The sequence below is a fragment of the Leptodactylus fuscus genome, chromosome 10 (assembly GCF_031893055.1).
Source record: "Leptodactylus fuscus isolate aLepFus1 chromosome 10, aLepFus1.hap2, whole genome shotgun sequence".
Lineage (NCBI taxonomy): Eukaryota > Metazoa > Chordata > Amphibia > Anura > Leptodactylidae > Leptodactylus > Leptodactylus fuscus.
Genome location: NC_134274.1, coordinates 31,352,899 through 31,380,497, shown reverse-complemented (window position 1 = coordinate 31,380,497; position 27,599 = coordinate 31,352,899). Strand labels below are relative to the sequence as shown.

Genomic DNA, 27,599 nt, shown 5'->3' with positions numbered 1-27,599 from the left:
GAATTTCAATCAATAACATACTAGCTATACTGATTACTTCCCCACAAAACTATATATCAATCTGTTCAGGTTCTCTTGCTCTATAACTAGGGTTGAGCGATCGTGTTCGGAAAAAATCGGATTCTGATCGGCGATCGAGAAAATTTCACGATCGCGATCGGAATTCCGAACACGATCTTTTTAGGTGGGATCGAGATCGGTAGTATTTCCCACAATGCCTTCATACTAAGTATATAGTGTATACTCAGTGTGAAGGCTCGGCTGCGGTTCCATAGGAATGAATGGAAGCAGCCGGCACACAGCCTTAACCCCCTGTGTGCTGGCTGCCTCCATTCATTCTAATGGGAGACTAAAGTAACATCTCTAGTAGCTACTTACCTCCAGAGATGGCTGCTCCGCTGCTCTTCACCTTGCTGCCGCTCCCGTCTTCTTTGCCACGCTGCTCCCTCCCTGCCAGGTAAGGAGAGTGTGGGCGGGTTAGGAGAGTGTGGGCGGGTACAGGGCGGGGAGATGTGACTTCTCCCCTCCCAGTACCCGCACACACTCTCCTAACCTGGCTGGGAGGGGGCAGTGAAGGGAGAAGAAGACTGCAGCTGGAGCGGCAGCGAGGCGAAGAGCAGCGGAGCAGCCATCTCTGGAGGTAAGTGGACACCAGGAGGGGACTAAGTAGCCAGAGGATAAAAAAAAATCCTCTGGCTACTTAGTGATTCACTACACAGCGTGGATTCTAACAATTGTTAGATTCCATGCTGTATAGTGAATAGGATTGCTTTTAAAATCCGATCTCCGATTAATAAAAAAATCCCATTGACTTGCATTGGGATCGAGATCGGGTTCGAATGAAAAGTGATCGGAAATCGGATTTTAAAATCGATCCTGAAAAGTCAGGATCGGCTCAACCCTATCTATAACGTGACAGATCAGACACCGTGTTCTCACTACCATTGTCAATGTCTGTTGCAGTCATGTGTCAAAGGGTGACAGCAACGGACATTAAATGACAGATACAGACAGAGCCCCCTTTGTTGTGTGTCCTCCTGCATTCACTCCAATGTAAAAAAAGATTATGGAAGCTTTCTCCCATCACATGACCAATTGTGCATATGAGTTTGAAGCGAAATACAGTCAGATGAGACTCGGAGTAGCATTACATGATGCATTCACATGTATACGGCTACCAGATCCATATATAGCATGCATTTTCACATTAGCATTCTTCATAAACACTGGTGATGAGATTTGTGTGTTCTGTCCCTTTCCTTCTCGTGTGTCTTGTAACAATTGTAGATGGTGAGCGGTTTCCCTGTTGCAGGTAGATAGTCAGAGTGTAGTCACTTCTTATTTTCTTCTTTAATGTGCTAAGCTCTTCTTCGTCTCTCATTTGTTATAGTCACAATATCAATGTTGGGTGTATTGATTATATGCTCACGCCTCTTAATGAACCCGGCATGAGCAGAAAAAAAGGAAATCAAAGTAGCAAGATTTAACGGATAATCCCAGGAAGTGCACAGGAGAATATCTTTAGCCTTGTAAGCTCACTACCTTTTCATTTTAAAGCAACGTTGTTTGAAAATGGGAATGGTTTAGTAATTTTGTAATGTGCAGAAATATTTGAGTAGAGATTATAGATATATGGCAAAATTAGTAACATGAAAGGGGTTTTCAGGTTTTTTTTTGATGTCCTGTTCCCAGGATAAGCCATTAAAATTTAATCATTAGGGGCTGGACACCTGGCCCCCATACTGATCAGCTGTTCATTACTGCTGCTGGACCTGGGACTACTGAGCGTGCAAAGCCACAAGCCTCATACATTGTATTGTAGTCATGTATTCACTTCCATTCACAGCTATATGGTACTTTTTTTTTTTTAAGGTCACAGAGAGTCCAATGCAAATCTGAACATAATCCAAGGAACTTGGTCTATGTGTTGACTGGAGTTATTGGCCTGATGTTAAGAGATTCACTGTTGAGCAATTCCCCATTGGAAGGAAGAGAATGACAGAGATAGTCAGTTCTAAACTTGACCCAGCCCTTGTCCTTGCCTACTTGCTTCAGCAACCCTAGGTGGTAGAGGACAACTGGGTGACAGTCCCTTCTCTGAATAAGTGTTTACACAAGACAAGACAACACAGAAGCAGAGTCAGCAAACTAGAGTGACAAACAATACCTAATCAAAATCCAAGAGCGTAGTAACAAGGAAAGCCAAAGGTCAGAAGTCAGTAAATTCAGTACAATAGCAAGAGAACAGCTTAGCAAGGGAAAAGTCACAATAGCCAGCAAACGTGTGAGCTGATGGCATGTTTATAGGAAGTCCAGAACCCAGTCTCACAAAGGTAAGGCTAAGATTAACTATTAGAGGAGCAGAGGGAAACCAAGGTGAAGGAGATGGGTGTAATGGAAAATCAATTATAGAGATGAGGGAATAGGACAGTGTTCAGACAATATAAGAAGAACCTAGAGCAACAAATCATAGCTGGACACTAGAGATGAGCGAACACAGTTCGGATCAGCCGATCCGAACAGCACACTCCCATAGAAATGAATGGAAGCACCTGGCACGTACACTTTGCCGGCGGCCGGTCGCTTAACCCCCCACGTGCCGGCTGCTTCCATTCATTTCTATGGCAGTGTGCTGTGAGCGTGCTGTTCGGAACGGCTGTTCCGAACAGTGTTCGCTCATCTCTACTGGACACGCCTCCTGCAATGTAGAATGTAGCCAGAGGCTGGTGCAGAAACTTGAATGGGTGTGAACGTAACACCTGAAAAGTATCCCAGTAGAGGAACTTATAACATTATCATTATCTATGTTTCTTGTAGACCTTGCCTCCCAGTGACATATTGTCCTGTAGTGATTATAGTACAGTATATCACTGGGAGGCAGGGATTCTTAGCAGTATAGATAATAATGCTAGGAGTCCCTATTCTGGCATACTGTCCAGGCCATTAAATCCAGCCAAAACATGGACCAACCATGTGAATTCTGGGTTTGTCTGGCCATACACTTAAGACAGCTATCTCAACCAACAGCCCCATAGACATGTATGCTTGGTGGTGCCTATGTACTTAACTGATATTTACTTGTCTCCTGGAAAACGAAAGGATGGGACTGTTGACATTTGCCATTGGGAGAGAGTCAGGAGCTCCCCATACGTACCAGATGGTTGGATTTTCCGCCACTTGATTCACACTTGTTTTGGCCCGCAAATATGGCTGTGTGAACAACTCATGTATATGTGTGGTTGTCTCTTAGCTCTCTATGGAAGACTTCCGTAATGCATCAGGTCGATCACCATTGTGCCAAATAATTCTTAGCTTTCAGAAATCTGTTTGTGAGAAACACAAATGGACCCCTTGACCATAAGGTCCATCAAATTTTCATCCTTGTGTCGGTAATTTTACTAGGCAATAGATGACGATATGCTGTACTATTTTCTTCTGGATTTTTTGACGGGCATTGTAATGGCGGCTTCTTTTGGAGCACAGCGGCAGATCTAGCTTTATTTTAATTGCATCATTGTTTTGTGCTTATTAAATATGTTGCAATGAATTAGTTCCATCAACATATTGGCGATATATTATAATGGACTGTAATTTCTTCCTATTTATGAGAACATGCCATTCTCCAATTACGGTAAGATTTGTCTCATCACTTCCTTTTATCCAGTCATCTGTATTTGACATTTTGAATAAGTAGGGACCACGGTGGAATTCTGCACAAACCATCCATCATGGTGTTCTTCGTCTGGCTGGTTAGAACATTTTACACTATTATCCTTGACTGAAGAGTAAGAAGGTGAATCTACAATCCATTCCCGTCCTAACAAGTGTCTAGACTTCCGGCCCCTCCACCGTAATGTCAGGACTACAGGACATCTAGCAATATCTTTCATGTAACTCATGGCTGTGATGGCTCATTGTGTCATTCCCATCTGGCTGCTAATATCTTCATTAGGATGTGACTATAATGCAGAATGGGAGACATATTTCATCTGCAGGAATGCAGCTTGTAAATTGCCCTGTTGACATCTTGAAGATATGAAGGAATAGATGTGGCCATTATTACTGTAAGTGCTGTATATTCCATTAACACTGGAAATGCACTGGATTAGTCCGGAAAATGTTATGGGAAACGTAATGATGTCAATGAACTGGTAGAAAGCCTAGGTTGGAATAGAAGATGAAACGCATGGACTGAATAATGATCCTTGACACCTTGGAGCAGTTTAAAGCACTTGACATAGGGCTACTGTCTCTTCAGACGGTGTATTTTACAGCCTCATTTGCCTGTATGGTATATCACTGTTCGATCGCCCTTTAGTAGATGTCTATTTCTGTTGCTTGGCTGGTCTTCTGAAGAATAGATCCATCCAATGCTCACTTCATTTTAAAGTAGAAATCTAATAAACCTGTACATTTTCAGGAAAAAAAAATTACCCAATCTACCAATGATGGGTTTATTTGTGTATATTAACGTAACAAGTTCCATTTTTTTTTTTTTTTTTTTTTAAAGGGATCATTGTCAATTTCTCATGTCCAAATTATATTGTCCGTATTATGACCACAACACTGAGATCGGCCACTTTTCAACAAAACAAATATAGATCCCCTTAGAATCCATTAGAATCCGACATCTGGGTGATGTGGCTGTAATGTGAACATTAAAATGTCCGTTTCTACAATGTCTACATTTGTTACTTCTCTCTCATTCTTCTTATTCCAAAGCTTTGACACTTTTATATAAGGCTCTATCTTCATCCGACCTATAGATTTTCAATGGATTTGCAGTAAGTGGACAACTGCTTCACTATTGGAATCTTAGTTGTGTATAGGTGACAAGCTAGAGATGAGCGAACACTGTTCGGATCAGCCGATCCGAACAGCACGGACCCATAGAAATGAATGGAAGCACCTGTGACGCTGACTTTGCAGGCGGCCGGCCGGCGTCGCAGGTGCTTCCATTCATTTCTATGGGTGCGTGCTGTTCGGATCGCCTGATCCGAACAGTGTTTGCTCATCTCTATTGACAACCCCTTTAGGGTGGGTTCACTCTACCGTTGTTAATTTCCATTGCTGTCATCCATCATAGGGTGACAGTAATGGACCTTAACCATAGCAGAATAACGGACACAGAGCTCCTTCATCTGTGTCCGTTCCCATTGACACTAATGTAAACAATATGACGGACACCTTCTTCTATCATGTTTGTTCACCTTTGCATTGGAAGAAAAGTCCTACATGCATGCAGGACTTTTTCTTCCATTAGAAAACTAAAAACAAACATGATAGGAGAAAGGTTCCAGCATCTTTTTTATATTGGGGTGAATGCAGAAGGACATCCGACAGAGGGGGCTCTGTCTTTAGCTGTCATTTAATGTCTGTTACTGTCATCCTGCGACAGATGACTGCAACGGACATTGACAATGGTAGTGTGAATCCAAACTAACTTCTGTGCGTGTAAGGACAGTTTTGAATTTAAAACCTACAGATTAAGCAGAATTTGTTTTTATCTTTTTGATGGTTCTATTGTTGATGCATCTTGAGTTGTATGACTTTTCTGAGATTGTAATATTGATCATTTATCCTTATAATAGGCCATCAATATCAGATTTATAGGGAGGTCTGCAATATAGGCAGCACGGTGGCTTAGTGGTTAGCACTGCAGCCTTGCAGCACTGGAATCCTGGGTTCGAATCCCGCCAAGGACAACATCTGCAAGGAGTTTGTATGTTCTCCCTGTGTTTGCGTGGGTTTTCTCTTGGTACTCCAGTTTCCTCCCATACACCAAAGACATACTGATAGGGAATTTAGATTGAGCCCTATATGGGACAGTGACTGTCAATGTCTGTAAAGTGCTGCGGAATATGATATATTTTTATATAAGTAAGCATAAAAAATAAATAAATCCGAGACCCCACTGATCAGTTGTTTAAAGAGACCACAACATTTGGGTGAGCGTTTTCAATGATTACAGTGCTGTACTCTGAGTAGGGGTTGTGTTTGGTTTTGCAGCTCCACACCATATAATAATCACATGGGATTGCAAACATGCAGAATAAATATAACATTACAGGTCTGTGAAGCAGAACCAGGAAGTGCTCACCATTTCTAGCAGCTGATCAGTGGGGGTCCTAGGTATCAATAGGTCATCAGTATTTACCTGTAACTCCCAGAAGACCCCTTTAGATACTTCAGTCATTTTATCTCTAGTCCAGTGTAAAGTCATAAGTAACACAATATTCATTTGCGATGTCACTGTATCTATGGCAGGTGTATTTATAGGGATTTCAGGGATGTGAATTTGTAGTTCTCCAGTAATGTTACATAATCTTTGCCAGGGCCGCTATATCATTACGAGCTGTTGTGTTTTTGTTGTTTCTTAATGGCACATTGCCTCATTTACTGCTGAATAAAGTCCCATCAATAAAATCCTCCTCATCTCGCCTAGTGATCATTTCTATTTGCCTTACATGAGCAACTAATGGACTGTGTGGTATACACAATTGTACACATCTATTGTCCATTTTCCAGAGACAAGCCTGCCAGCAATCTGGAGAAGAGGCTGAAAAGACCCCCTGCAGTCTCCTTGTGAAGGGCGCACCAGAGCTTTTGCATGACTAATGCTCAGTTCACTTCTATGGGGCTGCCAGAGTGTGGTCCCAAAAGTCCCATAGAGGTGAATGGAGCGGTGGTCATGCAATCACACTGGGAGGTTGCATAGGGACTTTCTGATCCCTGATCACCAGGCGTCCTAGGGGTTGGACCTGGCACTTATCCTCTCTTGTGAGGAGAAGTGTCTATAATATGTGCATGTTCTTTTTAATTCACAGGGTTATTTCCATCTCAATGATCTACTGCTGAGAAAGAAAATACTATTCCCAAGTCCTGACCCCTGGGGTAAGGCTTATGGGAAAAGTCAAGCCGTTCTGCTTCACGTTGCTCCCATAACTCCATAGAAAATATTAGGAGCTACGGAAATGGTTACAGAAACAATGTATCTCAGCCGTGCTAAGTCCTTTCCATAGGTCCCACTATTCTCTATGGGAGTTTCAGGAACAATGTATCTCAGCCGTGCTAAGTCCTTTCCATAGATCCCACTCTTCTCTATGGGAGTTACAGGAACAATGTATCTCAGCCGTGCTAAGTCCTTTCCATAGGTCCCACTCTTCTCTATGGGAGTTACAGGAACAATGTATCTCAGCCGTGCCAAGTCCTTTCCATAGATCCCACTCTTCTCTATGGGAGTTACAGGAACAATGTATCTCAGCCGTGCCAAGTCCTTTCTATAGGTCCCACTCTTCTCTATGGGAGTTACAGGAACAATGTATCTCAGCCGTGCCAAGTCCTTTCTATAGGTCCCACTCTTCTCTATGGGAGTTACAGGAACAATGTATCTCAGCCGTGCTAAGTCCTTTCCATAGGTCCCACTCTTCTCTATGGGAGTTACAGGAACAATGTATCTCAGCCGTACTAAGTCATTTCCATAGGTCCCACTCTTCTCTATGGGAGTTACAGGAACAGTGTTGCGCAGTAGCTCTTGGGGGCGCTCACTATACCATTGCTAATGTCTGTTGCTGTCTTCCATCATACAGTGACAGCAACGGACATTAAACTGTCACAGAGAATGGTCATAGACTGATTGTGTCCATTCCCATTGACACTAATGTAAACAACATGTCTGACACTATCATATTTGTTTACTTTTGTAATGGAAGATAGTCTGTGACAGATTAATGACCGTTGCTGTCTTCCTATGACAGCAATGGCCATTAGATATGTCAGTGTGAAGTTCCCTTAGCTGTTCCCATAAGTCTTGCCCAAAGGGTTAGGGGGCCGGAGCCAGTTATTTGCATGTCGGCAGTGCTATGTTATAAATATTGTACCCTTAAATGTATGGCATTATATTGTACATTAGCAAAACTTTTCTATTACACTTCTTTGTATTCTTTTTTGATTTTTTTTTAGCATAATCTATTAAAGGAATGAAATGAACCATATGAAATTGAGTTTTTGGTGGTGGCGTGCATATCTCTTTATTCATTTCAGGCCTTTCCCATGGCACAGTGATATAAATCCCATTTTAATGATGACTCTGCTCCGAGCCTCTAATTTTGAATCAGTTCAAAGGAACACACTGGAAATCATTTTTCTGTGATCAAAGGTCACCAGTGAGAAAGAGTTCATTCTGCAAGGCTTTCTGTCATCTTAAACTTACCCTGTGACATGGAAAATTGATAATAAACTGCCAAGGCTCCACCAGACACTTCCTTCTAACAGACTGGAAAACAATATTTTCTCTGTATGTTTTCTTAGCCGTCTATGCAAGTGGGAACGACAGTGGCTTTTTTGGCTGCTGTCGTCTTTTCAGCTACAATATGTAGTCTCATGTCTAAAGGTCATGTCCATTAATTTCCAATGAGAAGAACTACAGTATGTAAACATGTTTGTTTACAAAAGGGATTTTTCCCTTCCAAATTTTACTTTTTTCTCGCATCTAAGTAGTAGTTTAAGAAATAAACTTAAAACGAAGTATAGAGTTGCCAACATCTAAGTACAAGCACATGGAACAGTCTGTTGTTAGACAGGCACCGGATTATTTCACTTTTAGTGCCCTCGAGTGGCTACTACAGACATTATGGCACCCTTACAAAGCTTTGCTGCCTAAAAGTATAACTACTCCTTTGGACCAGGATTACACAAAGCAACTATCTAATGCCAAATGTTGGATTAAACTATAAACATTTTGAGTAGGGTTCATGGAGACCTGTATATTTTACACTAGTCTTGAAGTCCCTTGTGCCAGTAGAGAGCTCTTAAAGGGGTATTCCCACGTCGCATACTCACCAGTCTTCACTGCTGTAAAATCTTCTTTCTTCCTGCTTTGCTGCGTCATTGGTGGGTGGGGTTACATATGCAAAGCCAGCGACGAGATGACGTCGCTTCTTTGCCACTGGCCCTGCGTGCGCACTCATAGATGGTGAGACCAGTCAGTTCTCCAGCCTTCACAATGCCAATACAGACCCGGCATCCGCCCCCCCCCCCCTCCGGAATAGCAGCATCGCTCCTGCTGCTGCTGGCCTCATGCAGGGCAGGAGCGTAGCGATGTCGCAGGCCCCGGCACCTGTGCTGGCGTCTAACCCTCCCCAGCATCCGCCTCTTTATTACAGCGTATGACAGGTCTGTATTGGCGGCCCCTTCCCCCAAAGTGTAAACTACCCCCCCCCCCCCTCCAGGCTCGCTCCCGTGCACTTATCCCCTCCTCCCTCCCCCCTCAGAGCAGCAGATACATCACTTGACTTTTGACCATAAGTCAAGGGCTGTGTCAACCAATGAATTGAATAAAGTGATATAGTGGACAAACAAAGCAGTTTTGCTGAAGCGATGTATTTAGGAAAAGTCTTAAATTCACATTAACAAGCAGTATAGATAGGATCCTTGTGATGGGACAACCCCTTTAATTCATGACATCATAAATTTGGGGCTTCCCTTTGGCATCCTTGTATCTAGATGCAAATCAAGATCATACCCCACCCCAATGCTGGTGCGAAATTTCCACTTGCACTCATTGTAGTTGCAATCATCAATTTGCAACTATATTACGCCACAGCCTTATGGAATTATTTCCCAATGAATTTTCATTTGTGCTCTGCCATTGCTTGTTCTCTGGTTTGGTGTATCTGTAACCCCTATAGTGTTTACTTGTTTCTATACCTTCTTGTTCGTATGCTTTGTTGCTTAGTCCCATACTGTCTGCTCCAGTCCAGGACTTCCCACCTGACAGTGATTTGCCTAATGGCTGCACTGATGGCTCAGGAATGGTGAGGGCTAGAGAAGAAATTCCACCTGTGCTGGAATCAGTGGAGCAAGGATGCAAAGAGTTTGCATTGGTGATAGATAGGGTTGAGCCGATCTTGAGATTTCAAAATCGATTTTAAAATCCGATTTCCGATCATTTTCCAGTCAATCTCGATCGTGAAATTTGCTCGATCGCCGATCAGAATCAGATCTTTTCCGATCCCGATCCTCAACCCTAGTCAATGCTTTTCTATGGGAAAAGTCACTTTTGGGGTTGAGCTGAACTTGAGATAACCTCCAAACTCGATCCCACTGGAAAAGATCGGGTCGGAATTACGATCGCGATCGTGAAATTTACTCGATCGCCGATCGGAATCCGATCTTTTCCGATCCCAATCGCTCAACACTAGTGATAGAGCCTCATGGAATAGACAGTCATTTTCACATGTGCTGTATACTGAATAATTAATAGGCTAAATCTCAAAATGCATCTTATTTATTACTGGAAGAGGAGGGTTAAAGCTGTACTGTCAGCAGTCTGGCTCAGATTATACCTATCTATGCCTGTTTACAGGCTGAGGACTCAGGATGAGTGTACAATTGGAGCATCCCTTGCTAAAAACCTCCAAAATGTCTCCACTCGAACCACACATGTTAATGAAACATTAAAGACGTTAAAGTGATGAGCGTGCATGGCGGCCTCCATTGGGAGGCTGTACTGCTCCAGGTGAAGTGCCTCTGCCTGAGAAGGGATTTGGAATTGCCTTGAAAATGTACATCATTTATTGCTCCAAATCTTCCTGATTTCATATTGCATAAAATGTTCCAGCAAGGAGTATAACAAGGCACTGTAAGCAACCCAATACTGGCTTCAAGGCAGAACACATGCTTTAAAATGTTCTGTCGGAACCCTTCAAAGCTCCCGGGAACCCCACACATTGCCTATTCCTTCAGGCAGACGAGAGCTTAATATGCTAAGCAATATCTAAATGAAATTATTGAGCTGTTCCTACTGGCCTCCCCTGAGATTGAAGATTTTGATGCTATTTGTGTCTTAGACATGATCACAGACTTTGGGGCATTGAGAACTTCTCTGAAGCCGCACAAACCTGTCCTGTTCATCCATAGAACGCTTCATTATTTGAAGTCAGACCATAGCGTCTTTCAGGCTTCTTCTTTGGCTTTTTATAAATATTCAAGGGGATTAGCATGTGGTGTCTGGTTGCTTCACGCTCATTGCAATTAGTCCTATTAACTTATTACTGATAGGGATGTATTAAAGGGGATCAGCCGGCGCTGTCTGGTTCCTGTGCAGTCAGTGTAATTTACCTTAAGAATATTATGGCTTTGAGTATAGCGCTCATGGATAAATAGCAATATAAACACTTAAAGGGGTTTCCCATGAACATGTAGACAATGAAAATTAAACATTTTGGAAGCCTAAAGAATTCAACATTTGTTGAGGTTTTATAGATTTTCTGTCTTGATTAGTTGCCAATGGAGAGGACCATCAATGCAGGGTTTCTATGGTCAGAAGCCCGCCATGATTTCCTCATTATCGTCAGGTTATCAGGTAGGGACTTTACATGGATGAGAAGATAACAGTAACTATAGGGGATGATAATCTGTTGTTTGGTTTCCACCGACCTTTGGAAAGGGCCGAGATATGATCTGTAACTACAGCTGAGCTCCAGGGCCTACAGGGAGTGTGAGGTTGTTTAAGACGTACCTTGAGTCTAGTCATTGGTTCTCATGTTTGGTTATTGACTGCTGTATATACACATATGGCTATAAAAGTCAGTGCATGAATAGATAATGTATAATAGAGTAAGGACAGGAATGTAACTTGAAGGGGTGCAGAGGGTGCAGTCGCATCGGAGTCCAGGAGCCTTAGGGGGCCATAAGCACTGGCATCAGTATTGAGATTGCAACTTCCATCTGGTCCATAAGCCAAAGAGACCCACAGATTACCCTCACCACATTGAGGTTTATTAAACTCTTTAGCACCCGGGCAACACGGTGGCTCATAGGCTAGCACTGCAGCCTTGCAGTGCTGGAGTCCTGGGTTTATATCCTGCCGAGGACATCTGCAAGTAGGTTATGTTCTCCCCGTATTTGTGTGGTTTCCTCCCATACTCCAAATACATACTGATAGGGAAAAATGTACATTGTGAGCTCTATGTGGGGCTCACAATCTGCATTTGAAAAAAAAAAAAAAAAAAAAACTCCTTAGTTCCTTTAACCATCATTATCAAGAATTAGTTGCAGGAAAGAGGTATGGGCCCCCGGGCAAAGGATTGCATCGGGGCCCACAAGACTTTAGTTATGTCTCTGGTAAGGGCAGCATAATTGTGATATATACTGAACTGCTAGATTATGGGGATAACGTCTATCCTTAGGGAGAGACCACCTTCTCAGGTGTGTGGAGACTTATACAGCCATAGTTGCTCCACTGCAAGGGAACATGGGAAGAATATGCAAATCTGTATCCACTGAACTGCTAGTAAGAAATGCAGGTATGTAATTACCAAACATATCCTTGGCAGGATGAGGCTTAGTAAGGTGGAGCCTGGAGGGTCACTTTATCAATGATACATCTTATTCTTTCTTAAACTCCTAAAAACTGTAGAATACTTTCAGTGGACATTTATGTGCATAAGGGTCACATGATGGAATTTTGCACTGATTTCAAGATTTGAATTCCACCTCAAAATCAGCTCCATATTTTGCCCTTTGTTTTCAGGCATAGATCAAAATAAACTTGCTGTGTGATCTAGCTGTGGATCCAGGGGCTGATTCAGAATCCACAGCGCCAACCATTTGTCTAGGGTGATCAGTGAGTGAAAACTGAAAGGGTGGAAATGGAAGAGAAATTCTTCAAATTCACATTACTCTGATTTTAGCATTGTGAACATACCTTAATGCGTATTTTCTACCTTTTGATCAGATTAATCTAGAGATCGACATCTTTCCTTAATACCTGTGGTCCCCATCACCTGTCTCCAGGTTTTTGCAAAACTACATCTCACAGCATGCATTATTATTCTAGGTTCATTCCTGTGTTCAGGTTTCTGTTCTTCGATTCCACTTGGGGACCCGAAAAATGGAAACCTAATCTGGTTAAAGGGGTCGTCCCATCTCAAGGATTCTATCTATACTGGTAGCTTATGTAAATTGAAGACTTTTCCTAAATATATTGCTTTGGAAATGCTGCTTTGTTTGCCTGCTAAGTGACCTTATTCTGCCTATTGTTTACACAATGTTTCCATAACCACGGACCTGTGTGATAGGACAAGTGACATCACTCACTGCTCTGCAGGACAATCGGTTCAGCTAATTTCAGTTTGCTGTCAAAGCCCAGTCTGTTATCTCTCTATGTCAACACACAAATAACACTGAGTCCATTTTCTACCAGCGTTTGAATATTATCTGATCTGCAGAAGTGTTGTGATACTTCATAGTGTCCCATTCAGCAAGGGGGGAGGGAGAGAAATATAGGAAGTGAGAAGAAAAGACAGCAGGCAAAGCTGAAACAGTGAGATGGGAAACCCCTTTAAAAAGTTGTTACCTGTGGAAACCCATGGACCCTATAGACTTCAATGGTTTTCCATCTGAAAAATGTGGAGAGCAACCTGCATTTTTCAAGCAGATTTGGGGAAGGAATCCTCAAGTGTGAACCCAGCCTTAGCCTACTAGAAGTTGTAATTTAGCAGCGACAGGTAAGAGACTATTGCCTTGCATTGTGCTCAATCGGAACAATATTCAGGGGCAATATAATGGCTACTAGTTTTATGGACATCTGTTTAATGTCTATTCTTCTACATGGACAATATTTGGTTTTTTTCTATCTTACTTCCAACTAATAATCAGATTCATGGCCTTGAATACGAAACATCTCAAATCCGTAGATGTATCTGTGTATACTTGAAGACATCAAAGAGAACACAAGCCGCAGAAAATTTACATTATTATAGATAATTATTCTAATTTTCTTCATGATTACTGTTTGCTATTAAACTTGGAGAGAACAGACATTGACTTTTAATAGCCTCTTTATAAAGCTTATGCCATCATAATACTGTCATTGTAAAGCTAAAATATTCCGTCGGCGTAACACAGCAAATATCCTATAAAAGTAATTTTCCTAACAGTGCCAAAGGTGAAACGGAGTTAAATATATGCGGTACTTTTATACCGGGATTTATTATTTAGGCTTGAAACAGCAGTTACCGACCTCTAGGTATTAAAGTTACCAAGTCGCAATGAAAAATGCATAAAACGTCACTCAACACCCCAGTAGATAAAAGGCGTCTGGAACACTGTGCCTTTATCATTTAGTGTTAGCGCTCCCGCCTCCAGGATATGACTAAATATTGTGTCTCTTGCTTCAGGTCCAAGGAATTAATTAAAGAAGCGATCCTTGACAATGACTTCATGAAGAACCTTGAGATTTCCCAGATCCAAGAGATAGTGGATTGTATGTATCCTGTTGAATATGGCAAAGACAGCTGTATCATCAAGGAAGGGGACGTGGGGTCACTGGTCTATGTCATGGAAGGTACTGTGTTATATTTTTCCCACACTTATTTGCTTTTACTGTACGAGATGTGAAGTTTTTCTTTCCGGTCGATTTTTTTTTTTAGATATTCGTTTCGTTGAGGAATGTTGTTTTACATCTATCACGGCTTGTCCGCAGCCCTACAATTACCAGGGAAAGTAGAAAGTGAAAAAGAAATGAGGTCACGGATTTTATTACCTAAAAGAAGACTTTACGAACGTAAATCCCTTTGTGACATGATTGGCGCTGACCAGCTATCACAGTCTCTACCACCTAGCCCGCAGGCAAGGCTTTATTTTTTGGAGATCACAGTCTTGATATTTGGCAGGGGTTCAACCGTTGACTCTCCTATGGCTTTTAAGCTCGGTTCCTAGCATGCTATGCAGCTCAAGCATGGAGGATTACGCCAGCATTTGTAGTTTGTCAGCACCTGGAGAGTCTCCGGCTGCAAATGTCTGATCTCCTGTAAAGAATTGAATTAATTATCAATTTATAAGCCATAACTGTGGCCTATTAGTGCCCCGATGGTAGGAGAACGGTGAGCGCAAGCGGAACTCCCTAATTTAGAGAGGAGGTTGTTATGCAAATTCTGATCAGGCCCGTGCATCATATTTTTGGAAAATTCCTAAAACGGTAGTAATAGTTTTTTGAGGACAGCTGTAAGTTTTTAGTAGTCTAGGAGAATGCTTTAGAATTTTAATGCATTTGTTGGCATTTATATTGTTTTTTTTGCGGGGAGGTGTGCATTTTTGGTGTCAGGGTTTTTAGTGTGTTGCTTTTTCATGGTGTTTTTCTTATAGGATTCGTTTTAAAGAGGACCTCTTATGTTCTCAGGCACATGTGGTTTTATATACCACTAAAAAGCCGACAGTGCGCTGAATTCAGTGCACTTTTGACTTTTCCGTTATGTGCCCCGGGGCAATAGATATCAGTGCTGTTACCAATAGCTCTCCACTGTAAGAAGGGCGCTCCTGTCAGTCTAGCTGGGAAAGCCCTCCTGACAGTATTGTCCATAGCACTATACTGTCAGAGGGGCGTTCCTTACCACCAAGCCATATCGCTGAGTGGTGAGGAGCGCTCCTGCTGCTGACAGTACTGGTCCATAGACTAGTACTGGGAGAGCATTCCTCACCGCTCAGTGTCATGGCTGGGCAGTAAGGAACGCCCCCTCTGACAGTATAGCGCTATGGACAGTAAAGTCAGGAGGGGCGTTCCCAACTAGACTGTCAGGAACGCCCTTCTGACAGTGAAGATCTATTGGGTACATAACAGAAAAGTCGGAATTGCATCAATCTCTTCCACCGAAGCACATAACGGGAAAGCCGACAATGCACTGTTGAGGGCACTCTTGGCTTTCTAGCGGTATATAAAACCACATGTGCCCGAGAGGTGAAAGGTCCTTTTAAGAGGGAAAGACTTCTAGTAGGTTTACAGAAAACACACCAGAAAAAAATATTCTAAATGTTGTTTATATATAATATGTTAAAAATTCTCCTAGGCTGAAGCCCCACGTTGCTGAAGCACTGCTTTTTTTGTTGCAGTCTTGCCCATTTTTTTGAGCCAAAGCCAACAGTGAATACAAGAAGGAATGGAGAATATATAAGAAATACTTCTACCTTCTGTTTAATCCACTTATGACTTTGGCTCAAAGAAAACGCAGCAAAATCTGCAACAAAAAAATCTGCGTTTCGGCAACCTGGGGCCTCAGCCTCATAAGTCATATGAAAGTGTGTTTTCCGTCCCCTTTAACCCGTTGATTGCCAAAAATGTTTTCAATAATATGGGAACTGTACCATAAAAACGACCTCCTGTGCGCAAGGCAACGCATGCACGTGATCAGTTTAGGGTTCCTATCGCGAAGGTCCTGTTTCTATTCCTCAATGACAGATGGCATTCATAGGTGGGTTAAAATGGGGATCATGGCTGTTAATGGGTTAAGATAAATTGTTTCCATCTTGGTAAAATCATATGTACATCGCTCATACTTAAAAAAAAAAACAAAAAATTTGGACCTATTTTATTTGGTAACACTTCCTAGTGCAATAGCTATACCGTTGCCCTATATTGTCTGTCTCCGATCAGATTAACCCTGGTCATTTACGTTGTATAGGAATTCTGAAAAGTTTGCAATAATACAGACTCATTGTTGCTGAAGCATACTAGGATTTTTTTAGGCTCCTTCGCACTACCGTTTGTTGCCATTTCCTATAATTCATGATCATGTCTCTGAGCTGCCTCGGACCTGAGAAGAATTCCCAACCCATCCTTTCATCTTCTACCTTCTGCTGTGTTGAGAGATCAACTGGGTTAAAGTTCCCCCCTGGGTTAAAGTACTACTCGCTCATCTCTACTGTTCATATCTAGCATTGATAGGGGAGGACGATTATGTAAAAAAAAGTTCACAATTAATTGGGTATTTTACCTTGATTACAATTAATGAACATCTATCTAGGCCACACCCCTTTTTGAAGGCTTATCTCGCGAGGTTCGCCTGGTAGTTTCGGACATGTTCAAACCGGAACTGTTATCATTATATTCTGGGGTCTCTTCATCTCCAGAGTATAATAATCACAGGCATAGAGAACCAGTGTTACTCAACTCTCCTGGGCTCTGGCGCAGCTCCCTGTTCTCTTTGGACCTCAAGCCCAACAGAGGTGAGTACCACTTTTTATGTTTGGTCTCTGCTTCCTATACTCTGAGGTCTAAAGACACCCCAAAGTATAATAGCATTTCTGCTTCGGACGTGTTTGGGTCACAATAAACATCACGTAGAACTTTCTGAAATATTGTAATTACCAAATTGAAATTCTATAGTCGTTATCTTTCAATTAATTGCCCTAATATTAGTCATCACTTTTCTGAAAACTGCAGTCAATGATGATAAATTGGGGCCACCCTCAGCAAGCCATTGCCGTGGCCCCTTTTTGGAAAGTGTCGAGAGCAGTTTAACCATTCCAGTTGTGACAATTTTTGTGACAAGTGACTTGTAAAAGTAGAATACTCGAGGTTGGGACTATATTATGCTATAAAACTAGAGTAGGGCCGTAATAAATTTACCCCAATGTCTATGTGGTCACATTAAGCATATTAGGATATGTTCACACTTGGGAATTTTTACATAATGATTTTAATAAGGAAAACATGTCCGAATCAGTATGAAACCTCCTCCAACCTGCCTTGCTGAAACTAAAGCTATCCTATCATGCCGCGTCTCAGTCCTGAAGACATTCAGTGGGGTTAGTGAAGCCTTGGATTTCTGCAGTCGGCTCTACAGCAAAAGCACACATCAGGTTTTTCCAATGTGTATTTTCTGCTTTGTGAACATACCCTTATTGCCAACAAAATCAATCTGATTATATTTAAAGGTTTTTTTTTTTTAAATATTTTGATACTGATGACCTATTCTTAGGATAGTTCATCAATATCGGACCAGTGAGTGTACAACACCCAGAACCCTTAATGATCAACTGCTGGTATGAAAAGTACCAGTACCCCTACTGATCAGCTGTTGGTACGGAAAGTAGACAACTCAGCTCCGGTCCACTTCAATGATAGCTGAGATGCCAGATCCAGTAGGTCAATAATATTCAGAGCTTTTAAAAAACGACAATACATTACATAAAATCCTACTCTATTTCCTCATACTTTTTAGATGCAAATGCCTTCCATTATTCGTAATATTCAGCATTTATAAATATAACCTCAATGTACATAGCAGCCAATTATACCCCATATCCTCTGCACTGTCTCACTCTTACACTCTACATTTCATATACTGTATGCCCAGTACCTGCTTATCCAGCACATCCACATCAATAGGCAATCCCCATAATACTTGCCATGATGTGTTGCGTTCAGCACTGGTACAGCTGAGATTATACATTGCTTCCAGCAGTGTAGGAATTAAAGAAGAAGCGCGTCATGTACAGAACAGTCAACCTTGGCTTAGAGATGAGGATCTGGCAGTGTACCGGGCTCGAATGCTTACTGAAATTCACATGGTGTCGTAGATTTTACAGATAACAGTGCGCAGATTGCAGGGTGGCTACAGATCCAGTATAGGGAAGGGTTCCAAATATATTAAGATGTTTGCATTAGTCAGATTGCCCTCGCTTAGGTCATAGGTCGCTTCCTATTCAGTAGCGACAAAGACTCAGAACGTCTGCGTGAATGGTTGCAAGTACAAATGATAGCGAGACAAAACCAGCAGGCATAGAGTTAATTATACCGCACACTCCTTGTCTGACACCTGGAGAGCTTCTCCGCCACCGTGTACAAAAATACAGAAGTTCACAGCAGCCGATGTTCTCACAAATATAGCGGTTTTCCTTTTGACACCGTGACTGTGTGCTACAGTATCTAATCTTTGAACTAATCCGCAGGGAAATTATCCTAAAATTCTACCCAAATATGCAGGTTATTATTTGACTGATTTCCTGATGTCCCCCCAAAAATACCTGATACTATTAGATAGGGAATTGCTATTATGTAGTTGCCCATAGGAGGTGCTGTATTTTAAATGGGTAAAATAATTAAAAAAAAAAAAAAAAAAAAAAAAAAAGATGCCCACTATCTACATCTGGTCTTCTGTTCCAGTGTTGCGTCCCCTTCTCCTTCCCGTGCACTTCCATAAGCAAAGTGGCTCAGATGACTACTGCAACAAGTCACTGGCCTCCGTGGTTGCACCGGTGACATATCAGCAATGATGTCATTTGTACCCAACATGTGAACACTGATGCCAGTCATTGACCACCACAGGCACAGGGATGGAATATGGGACTTAATAATGGATAAGAGTATTTCCGTATTGCTTCCTTAATTATTTCTTCACCCTCCCCCCCCAGTCCCCTGTTTTCCAGTTTACCTGGTAGATCCATTTTAATATGAGGTGCACACACATTACTTCTACTTAAACTCAACAAATTTACCCAATTTTGCCATATTTTTTTAACAGCCGTTCACAAGAATTGAAGTATAGGCGACTTATCCATGACATTGTCCCCAATGCTTCCAGCTCCCAACACCTTGACGTAGACTAGCTATACCATAACTGGTCTCCAAGGCATCCACCAAACATCTAGCCAACATTTGGGACTGTCTAGGTCCAGTTGGCTGGGGGACCTACTGTGCAACCAGTGTCTCCATCCTATGTAGCCTGGGGTGGTAAACCAAGGACCAACTCCTAGTAGGACTGCAGTGTCATGATCTGGCCTACGTCATACAATGGATATGGAGGGTAAGGTGGTTCTTATCATTACCAATGGTAAGTTCTGATCTAATTCCTTCCCACCCTTTCATGTCGAGCTCCCAATCCCTATCTAAATCTCTGTACCCTTCCACCAATTTTCCACTTGCTAAGGTGACAGTATGGCAGTAGCTCACCTGCCATCCCCCAGACCTCCAAGTGCCACTATTTTATTTCTATCCAGCATTGTGCTTGTTGTATACATTGTTCCTGTTGAATGCTTGGATGGATGACTTCTCACCATTCTAACAGATGTCTATTTTTATCCTCCCCGCATGCAACATTATATTCAATGCAGGGGAGATAACCTCGGTCTCTGCGACCATATGTCTGTGATTTATGAGTCTCCATGTGTTGCTATCTCTTCGTTCATTATTACATCTGAATCTGATTGAACATGCCTGCAGCTTTGTAACCAACCCATCGAAACCATAGTTTAAGGTACTATTCATGTTTGTATGGTATCAGACCATCCCCAAGATGTAGAAGGAACTTTCTGTGACCATATTAAAGCTACTTCTTGTGCTAGTGAAGACTGCTCATCAGCTTTCATCTCTTCTAATGAATATTTCCACTTTGATGGATGGATCTATCTATGCTTGATGTTGGGGGAGGAGTAGAATAATTAATAGACAATTAGAGAGAGTACACGAGGCAGAATCCTATTTCTATCAAAAAGCAAATCCATCTAATCCTTTGGCTCCAATGTTCAAAATGAAAACCTCTTTATAGGATTGGAGATACATCCCTGATCGACTCCCTCTGGGGTCCAAGCCCTGCAATTCATTATATAGGGTTGGTAGATACTATGGGCGAATCATCTTGTAACAAGCCGGGTTCATCCCGAATATTCCAAATTGTTGGGTTTTTTACTAAGAGGAGATTCATCTTGGGTGAACTAAAATGGCCACCATATTATAGTCTGGAGTGTCTTCAGGCCCCAGAGTATAATTGGTAGAGAGGAAGGGACCTATAGTTCCCGAAACGCGTCGCCTAGCCGTACGGGCTACAACTATCCAGTTACTATGTAACTTTTTAACGAAAATATGAATAAAAGTTAAATTTTAAATACCGTGGACATCAATCTTTGGATATCTTGGATGTAGCTGGCATGTTTTACCTTTTCCGAGAGCTATAATAGGTAGAGGCCTAGGGGAGGTGAGAAAAATACAAAAACTATCACTCTCCTTCCCTTACTTCTCTTTTTCTCAGTCTTCAGTGATGTCATAGGCCCGGATTCCGCGCTGAGGCCTGTGATTGGCCTCAGCAGTGACCTGGGTAGGCCGAGCCTCATGACGCCATGACACTTGGTATGCCCATGTGACTACTAGCAGCCCAATCACAGGTCATAACCAAGACCTTCAGGCCAATGGTGTCACAGAAGAGCGCCAGACAAGTAAAGTACCACATTATGGTTGTGTATATGATGCAAGGCACCAGTCATTTACTTTGATATGTGTGACATATTGTGATGCTTCCAGCTGTATTTTATACAATAGTATGGTATAGCATATGTATTGCGTATCTCCTATATACCATTATCATAGTCTTATAGTAATTCATAGTTGGTTATGAGACACTAGATTGATGATAAAGCTATAGTCAGAATTACACCTTCTCCTGCTTGTCTATATTCATCCCTTTTTTATTAGCTGTATATGTATTTTTATTATATTTCATACATTTGGATATGTTTTAGGAATATGATGTGTGTATAGATGTATGTTTCCTCCAATAGAGATAATCCGCAAAGCCCTCCCGGCTTCAAAGAGCTCATTTGCATATTGACAAAATCGGCAACATCTTGGAGTCACCAATGTACTAGGGGAAGATTATCATTTGATTTCAGTAACCTTACCCTATGTATCTGTTGGACTGGTGAGTCTAATCTTCTATACCTGACCCAGCCCATAGACTGCAGTCGTGCGGTTTCTGGGGGGGAAAAAACAGCGCTTTTCTTGGAAACTTAAAGAACCTCAGATTTATATAAAATTTCCGGCTGCAAATGAATAGATACATTTGTGAAATAGATACATAGAGTTAAATTTTTTTTTGTAACAGCGCCACACCTGACCAATGGTTGCATCTGGTATTACAGTTCATCTTTATTAAAGTGAATTAATCTGATCAGTTGACTGGCATGCTGCTGTTTTTGTAAAAAACAGAAAAATAATATATATATATATATATATATATATATATATATATATATATATATTTAACCCTGTGCAACCTATTAATGTAAATCTATGGGGCATTTTGACTAAGGAGTATAGTGACCACCTAAAACCTTGATCACTGATGGTTGCCATGCAGCATCTCTGCTCTTATGTCTATACGTCTTGCGAGTGGTTCTCTCAATTTTCCGAAGATGAAGGGTGATTACCAGAAGGAGTCATGGCATGGTCAGGCTTGTGCTGCGATGTCATTTGTAGCAAGGCCGCAGCGTATATGAATATCTGCATAACACTGACAGTTATAAATGAGTGGAGTTGCACGCTAATGAGGATAAATGTGTTATTCCGCGGCTACCAATTACATATCCACTTGCAGCTCTGCCACGTATTGATCTACAGTAGATTAGTATTTCTTAGAGGGTATTTAAATGGTTCAATGTCTTGGTCATCGTAGCGAAATGATTTTCCATTTTTCTTTATATAGCCATAAGCATAAATTATGTAAGGAAGAAAACGCAGCGATGTCATCTCTATAATGGGAAACGTCTTACTTTACCTTGTGCAAAATCTGTATGTCATGGTGACATGTGAGGAGGTAGACGGACAGCGGTGACCCTACAAAGACGAGTATATAAAGCAATCTAATGAAAATGGTGAATCCTTGTTGATGGCTTTGCACTTGCACTTCAGTTTTAGAGGCTATAATACAAATCTACAATGGTCAAGGTTTGTATCCTGCGTATCCCATCACATTTACAACTAGACCCCTAAGCTCTGGTTCACATCTGCGTTCAGTATTCGGTTCAGAGAGTCCGCTTGGGGACCCCCAGAACGGAATACTGAACGCATTACAAAGCGGTGAATGAGCAATGAAAGCACATGGACCCCATAGACTATAATGGGGTCTGTGTATTTGTACAAAGGCTGGAGGGGTTGATTTTAGAGATTTTAGAGAGTAGAGTAGAGAGTAGAGGTGCAGGTCATAGGGTTGGGACCTACATCTATCTGCCATATATGAGAAAAACCCTTTAAGTGTCAAATTGACTGCATCGATCCTATAAAATGCACTATGTAAATGGGATGTTTATGCTGTTAATGCTGCTAAAAAAACAATCCAATGAAGATTTATGACATTTACTTACATATTATACCGCATTTAATGGACATCGGAATATGCACGTCCACCTAATGACCGCACTGGTGGACGCACATGCTCATTGACAGTCTCTCCATAGTGATCAATAAAAATAGCTTTTTGTCCTTCTTGCCAGGGATGGAGTCATTTTTTTGGATGCATGTCAATCTCTTTAGAATTTTTAAATAGCTTTATTAATGCTTTGTAAGCTGCACGGAACATAATAGAAACTAATAGATATGTAGCTTAAACTGGCCTCCCATTTGGCAACTGGAAGGGTGTTGAAGAGCCAGTCGCCGTATGGATCCAAAAGCATGGTTTAGCACTGTTTGGTTTCATGATAGTTGGCTTCAGAAAGAGGACGACATACAGAGATTCCTATAGGAAATGGCTCATTATTGAAAGGTGGTGGCGCCACTCCAGAGAGTCCCATCTGGAACCCTGTCCATTCAATAATATGCCACATTCTATATGTCATCTAGGCACAAATATGATATAATCGTTTTGGCTGTATTTTACTTAATGCTTTAGCTTCTCGATATGGTTTGGATGGTGTTTAATAGCTTCTATTTATGAATATAATGGTTCTTCCATGGGTAGAATTAGTTATTGATGAAACACATCCCATAGATTTTATACTGGAGCTTCATAGGCAGACATAACATCTGGAGGCTATAAAAAGCCCTGTACTCCATTAACAGGAAATTTATAAATTTGCCTTATCTTTAAAACATTGTTTTTACTTTAAGCGTTGAGTATATTGTAGTATATGAGGTTGTAAATGGATTGTTATATACCCAAAAGTCAAATTGTGTAGTCCCTAATGTTGATGAATGTGTTTATTGTGCTTCATTATTATGGGCCCTATGTACTTATACGGTATTCGATCCCATAAATACCTCCATACTTAACAATACAGAGTAGATAAACGTTAGGACGTTTGTTGAGAAGCTTCATTGAGTTGTGGTATGTGGTCAACATCCACCACCACCCATGACCCTTCATGCTGGATGATGTATTGGGGCAAATGGATATTATCCAAACATATTAATTCAGGTCATTGTAGACAGATCATAGTAACTCCATGTGGTGAAGTTCAACAGTGAAGTCATTACTATATATGATTATAAAAGAACAGAGCCGTGATGGGTCTCCTATGAAGGTGCCTTGGGCTTCCAGTGCACTTCCATTTGTCTCTGATTTTAGATGGAGACTTTTTCTGTTGACCTCTGCATGAATTTGGCAGAGTAAAAATGGCGTCCTCTACTGTATACTACAGTTCCGATGTTGCCTGGTTCCCCAGTAATCTCTACTACACTTCCTGATTCCATTTTGATACAGGAACTACTGGCAACGGCTGAACGCTCATTTCCTGTGCATCAAGCAGTGGAGACTGGTGGGGGGGCCCTCGGCAGTATCGGAATAGGAGTGGTTCGGTTGCACATAAGTAACATATAAGAATGATGCTGCCGACCCACATGAACAAAACATGAAATGGGAACTAAATGGACCAACAGCTCACAAAATGTACGTCTTGAACCTAAAATAAATCTCACATGAGTCCCCATTTGCCTATAACATATATGTCTATCCCTAATAATAATCCATTGCTGAAACTAATGTCCTACTAATAATACGGCTACTGGAAAATTCCTAAGTTGATCTCTGAAATTGGTATTTGTCCACTTTATCCACAAGAGGTTCAGTATCAACCTCCTCTAAAGGCTGATCTCTTTCTGATATTGATCTTCTCGATATTGGAGATCAATATGGAAATGAGATCAGCATTTATACACATAGACTCTGACCCCGCTGACCCTATTTCTGCCACATAATTAAAATAAGTAAAAAGTAAACCATGTTGACAAATTTCTCATTAGGGGTTTTCAATGATGACATACCCATAGATTAGGTTGGTTCCATCAAAGGCACGTTGGCTGTTCTTCATAGACTATTCATTCGGTTTCCTGCTGACCTAGTTGATCTGGTGTCAGGGAACCCAGTTTTACGATGGAATCCTATGGACATGTCCTAAAGGTCTGTGCTGGTAGAACCCAATTTAATACAATAGACTTTAAAGATTAACATGGTATCTTATTCTTATTAAGGAATCTTGGAGGAATCTTTTTAGCCTAAGTGTTCCCATAACCCTCAATAGAATGAAAGAAATTGGATGTTAGAGGGTGGCACATTCATGGCACCAGATAGGGTCTCTGATGTACCCAGGTGTTACAAGTAGCTCTAGTTATACTAAAGGACCTTTAATATAATGAAAGGATTTCTCAGGCTTAAAGTATTGATCTCTATTATTAGATGTCGGTGCGAGCCAGCCAAGTATCATAATGGCATTGCACAAGCTCCGTTCAGACCTCTGCTCTATCGATTGCGCTGTTTGTTACCGTCACTTGTTTACACACATAAACTAAGACAGCTTTTATTCCTTTGGTTTGTAAAAGAAAATTGCATTTTCTGCTTAGACTTTGTACATTGTGACCACAGATAAACCGCGCACCGAACAAAGATCTGATCAAGATCAAGATTTCTAAAGTTTTTGCTTCGAATAGCATTTCTTCTTTCCTTTAATATGTTACAAATAAGATAAGCCAAGGCCTAAAGATGAACCTTACACAGTGGGATAGAAGGCACATCCTATGAGAAAGTGGCGCTGTTTCCGGATAAGAGAGAAATTATTTCATTCAAACCCTTTAAAGGGTGTGCTTCAAGTCCAAAATGTCTTCAATACAATTAGAAATGCAGTGGGGTAGTGGGGGTTAATAGGAGCAGAAGCATACACTTGTGGCCTCAAACCGATGAAGCAATGCAAAGATAATCTCGTATTATGGTGATGCAAGTGAGCCTTCAAATGCGGAAGAAGTGGATCCAATTTGCCAAGAACCGTGAGAGAGACTGAAAATACCAGTCGTGGCTAAATGGACAATATTAGGCTATGGCTCCCGAGAAGTGTTGGAGCACTTGCCTCTGTCTGTTGGTAAATCAGGCTGTGCCACCAATGCACTTGTAGGCTGATTTGCATATTGATAAATAGGTAATAATCTAAGTAATAAAGTAAGAAGTAATAATTGATTGGAAGAAGACCGATGGATAGGAAGAATACTGCACTACTCCACTGAAGTTAACATCACACGCACTTTATTTCGTTTCCTTAAAACACACTGTGTGTGTTATCAGCAAAATCATGGTGATAGAGCCCCACATATGCGTGAATAGCCTTTAAAAAGGCTATTCAGGCACCGTAATTGTTATATTAAACTACCCCCCAGTTTTAAAATAATACCCTAAAAAAGGATGTGATCTACTTACGCATCGTGCACGCTGGGCGGGCATTCAGGGTGTGTCTTCTTCTTCATCCACGCCTCCTCTTCCTCCAATGTCCTCGGGTCCCGTCCTCCTCCGGCGCTCGCGAACGGACATTGATAAAAAAAAAAATGGCCTGGGCGCATGCGCAGTAGCCGTAGTAGAAGCCGCATGCTACTGCGCATGCGCCCAGGCCATTTTTTTTTAATCAATGTCCGTTCACGAGCGCCGGAGGAGGACGGGACCCGAGGACATAGGGGGGTAGTGTAATATAACATTTACGGTGCCTGAATAGCCTTTTTAAAGGCTATACACGCATATGTGGGGCTCTATCAGCATGATTTTGCTGATAGAGCCCCTTTAATATGAAAACTTGGTGCAACCTCTTTGACGCTAGGTTCACACCTGCGCTTGAGTTTGTGTTCTTTGGATCTGCTTGGGACCCAAAAATCGGAAACCCAATCCGCTTAAAAAGTGGTTATTTGCGGAAACACAATGACCCCATAGACTATAATGGGGTCTGTCTGGTTTCTGCCCGAGTAACGCAAAGAGATTTTTTTTCAAGCGGAATGGGTGACGGAATCCTCAAATGGAAACCAAGCGCAGGTGTTATGCCAGCCTAAGAGGGGTTTTATATGAAGGGTTCCAATTCATCAAGGATGCTTTACGATTTCACATTGCTGATCACAGTTGATATATACAGTAGGTATTAATATTAGTTTTTATATCATACCATACTGGGTAACATTCACTGCAAGACTGCCTTGCATACAAAGTTTGTCTGGGAATTGTCTCAGCCTATGCTGTAGCCCACATACACTATTCCAATTGTTGAATTGTTGAACACCGACCGTGATGATATCGGATTTTCCGGCATTGCTGTTGCTTTGTCACTTGGAAGCTTTGCAGCTTTATGAAAAGAGCTATTCACTTTAATGTGCTTGACTAGGTGTAGATTTCACCTGTTCTATCACAGAAAATGCTGTCAGCTTAGTTTTGATATCTCCTTTGTACTTGCAGTCCTTTTTGTATTTTTTCTTAGCATAACATTAAAAATTGTCATCTTTTGTAGAGTTCGGGACTTGTAGGATAGCTTGTCAGAATTTTTTTTTTACTCTTATACTTGGTTTTACAAAATAGATCGGTTGCTTAATTTCAGCTGCTTGTTATTTCTATAGGGACTGAAGTCTCTAAAATGGACCGATCGACTCTCCTGACATGTCTGCTTTAGTAAGTACTTGTATTTTACCTGCAATAACATTTCGGGAGCAGCTTGTCTTATAACTCTATGTAGTGTTGTGTCTATGTAGGAATAAATTGACAATGGAATGTTCCACTAGTCAAAGGGGCGTGTCTTTATCCACTCTGCTCCGTCAC

At 41.5% G+C, this 27,599-nt stretch overlaps 1 protein-coding gene across 4 annotated transcripts in view; it reads left to right on the top strand.

The window, feature by feature from the left end:
* The window catches only part of PRKG1 (protein kinase cGMP-dependent 1), a 726,550-nt gene that overhangs the window by 192,183 nt on the left and 506,768 nt on the right, over window positions 1–27,599 (top strand). For all 4 annotated transcript variants that reach the window (XM_075257507.1, XM_075257506.1, XM_075257505.1 and 1 more), the window contains exon 2: window positions 14,184–14,350. In XM_075257507.1, the coding sequence (XP_075113608.1) occupies window positions 14,184–14,350 (167 nt within the window). The remainder of the gene's footprint in view (window positions 1–14,183; window positions 14,351–27,599) is intronic.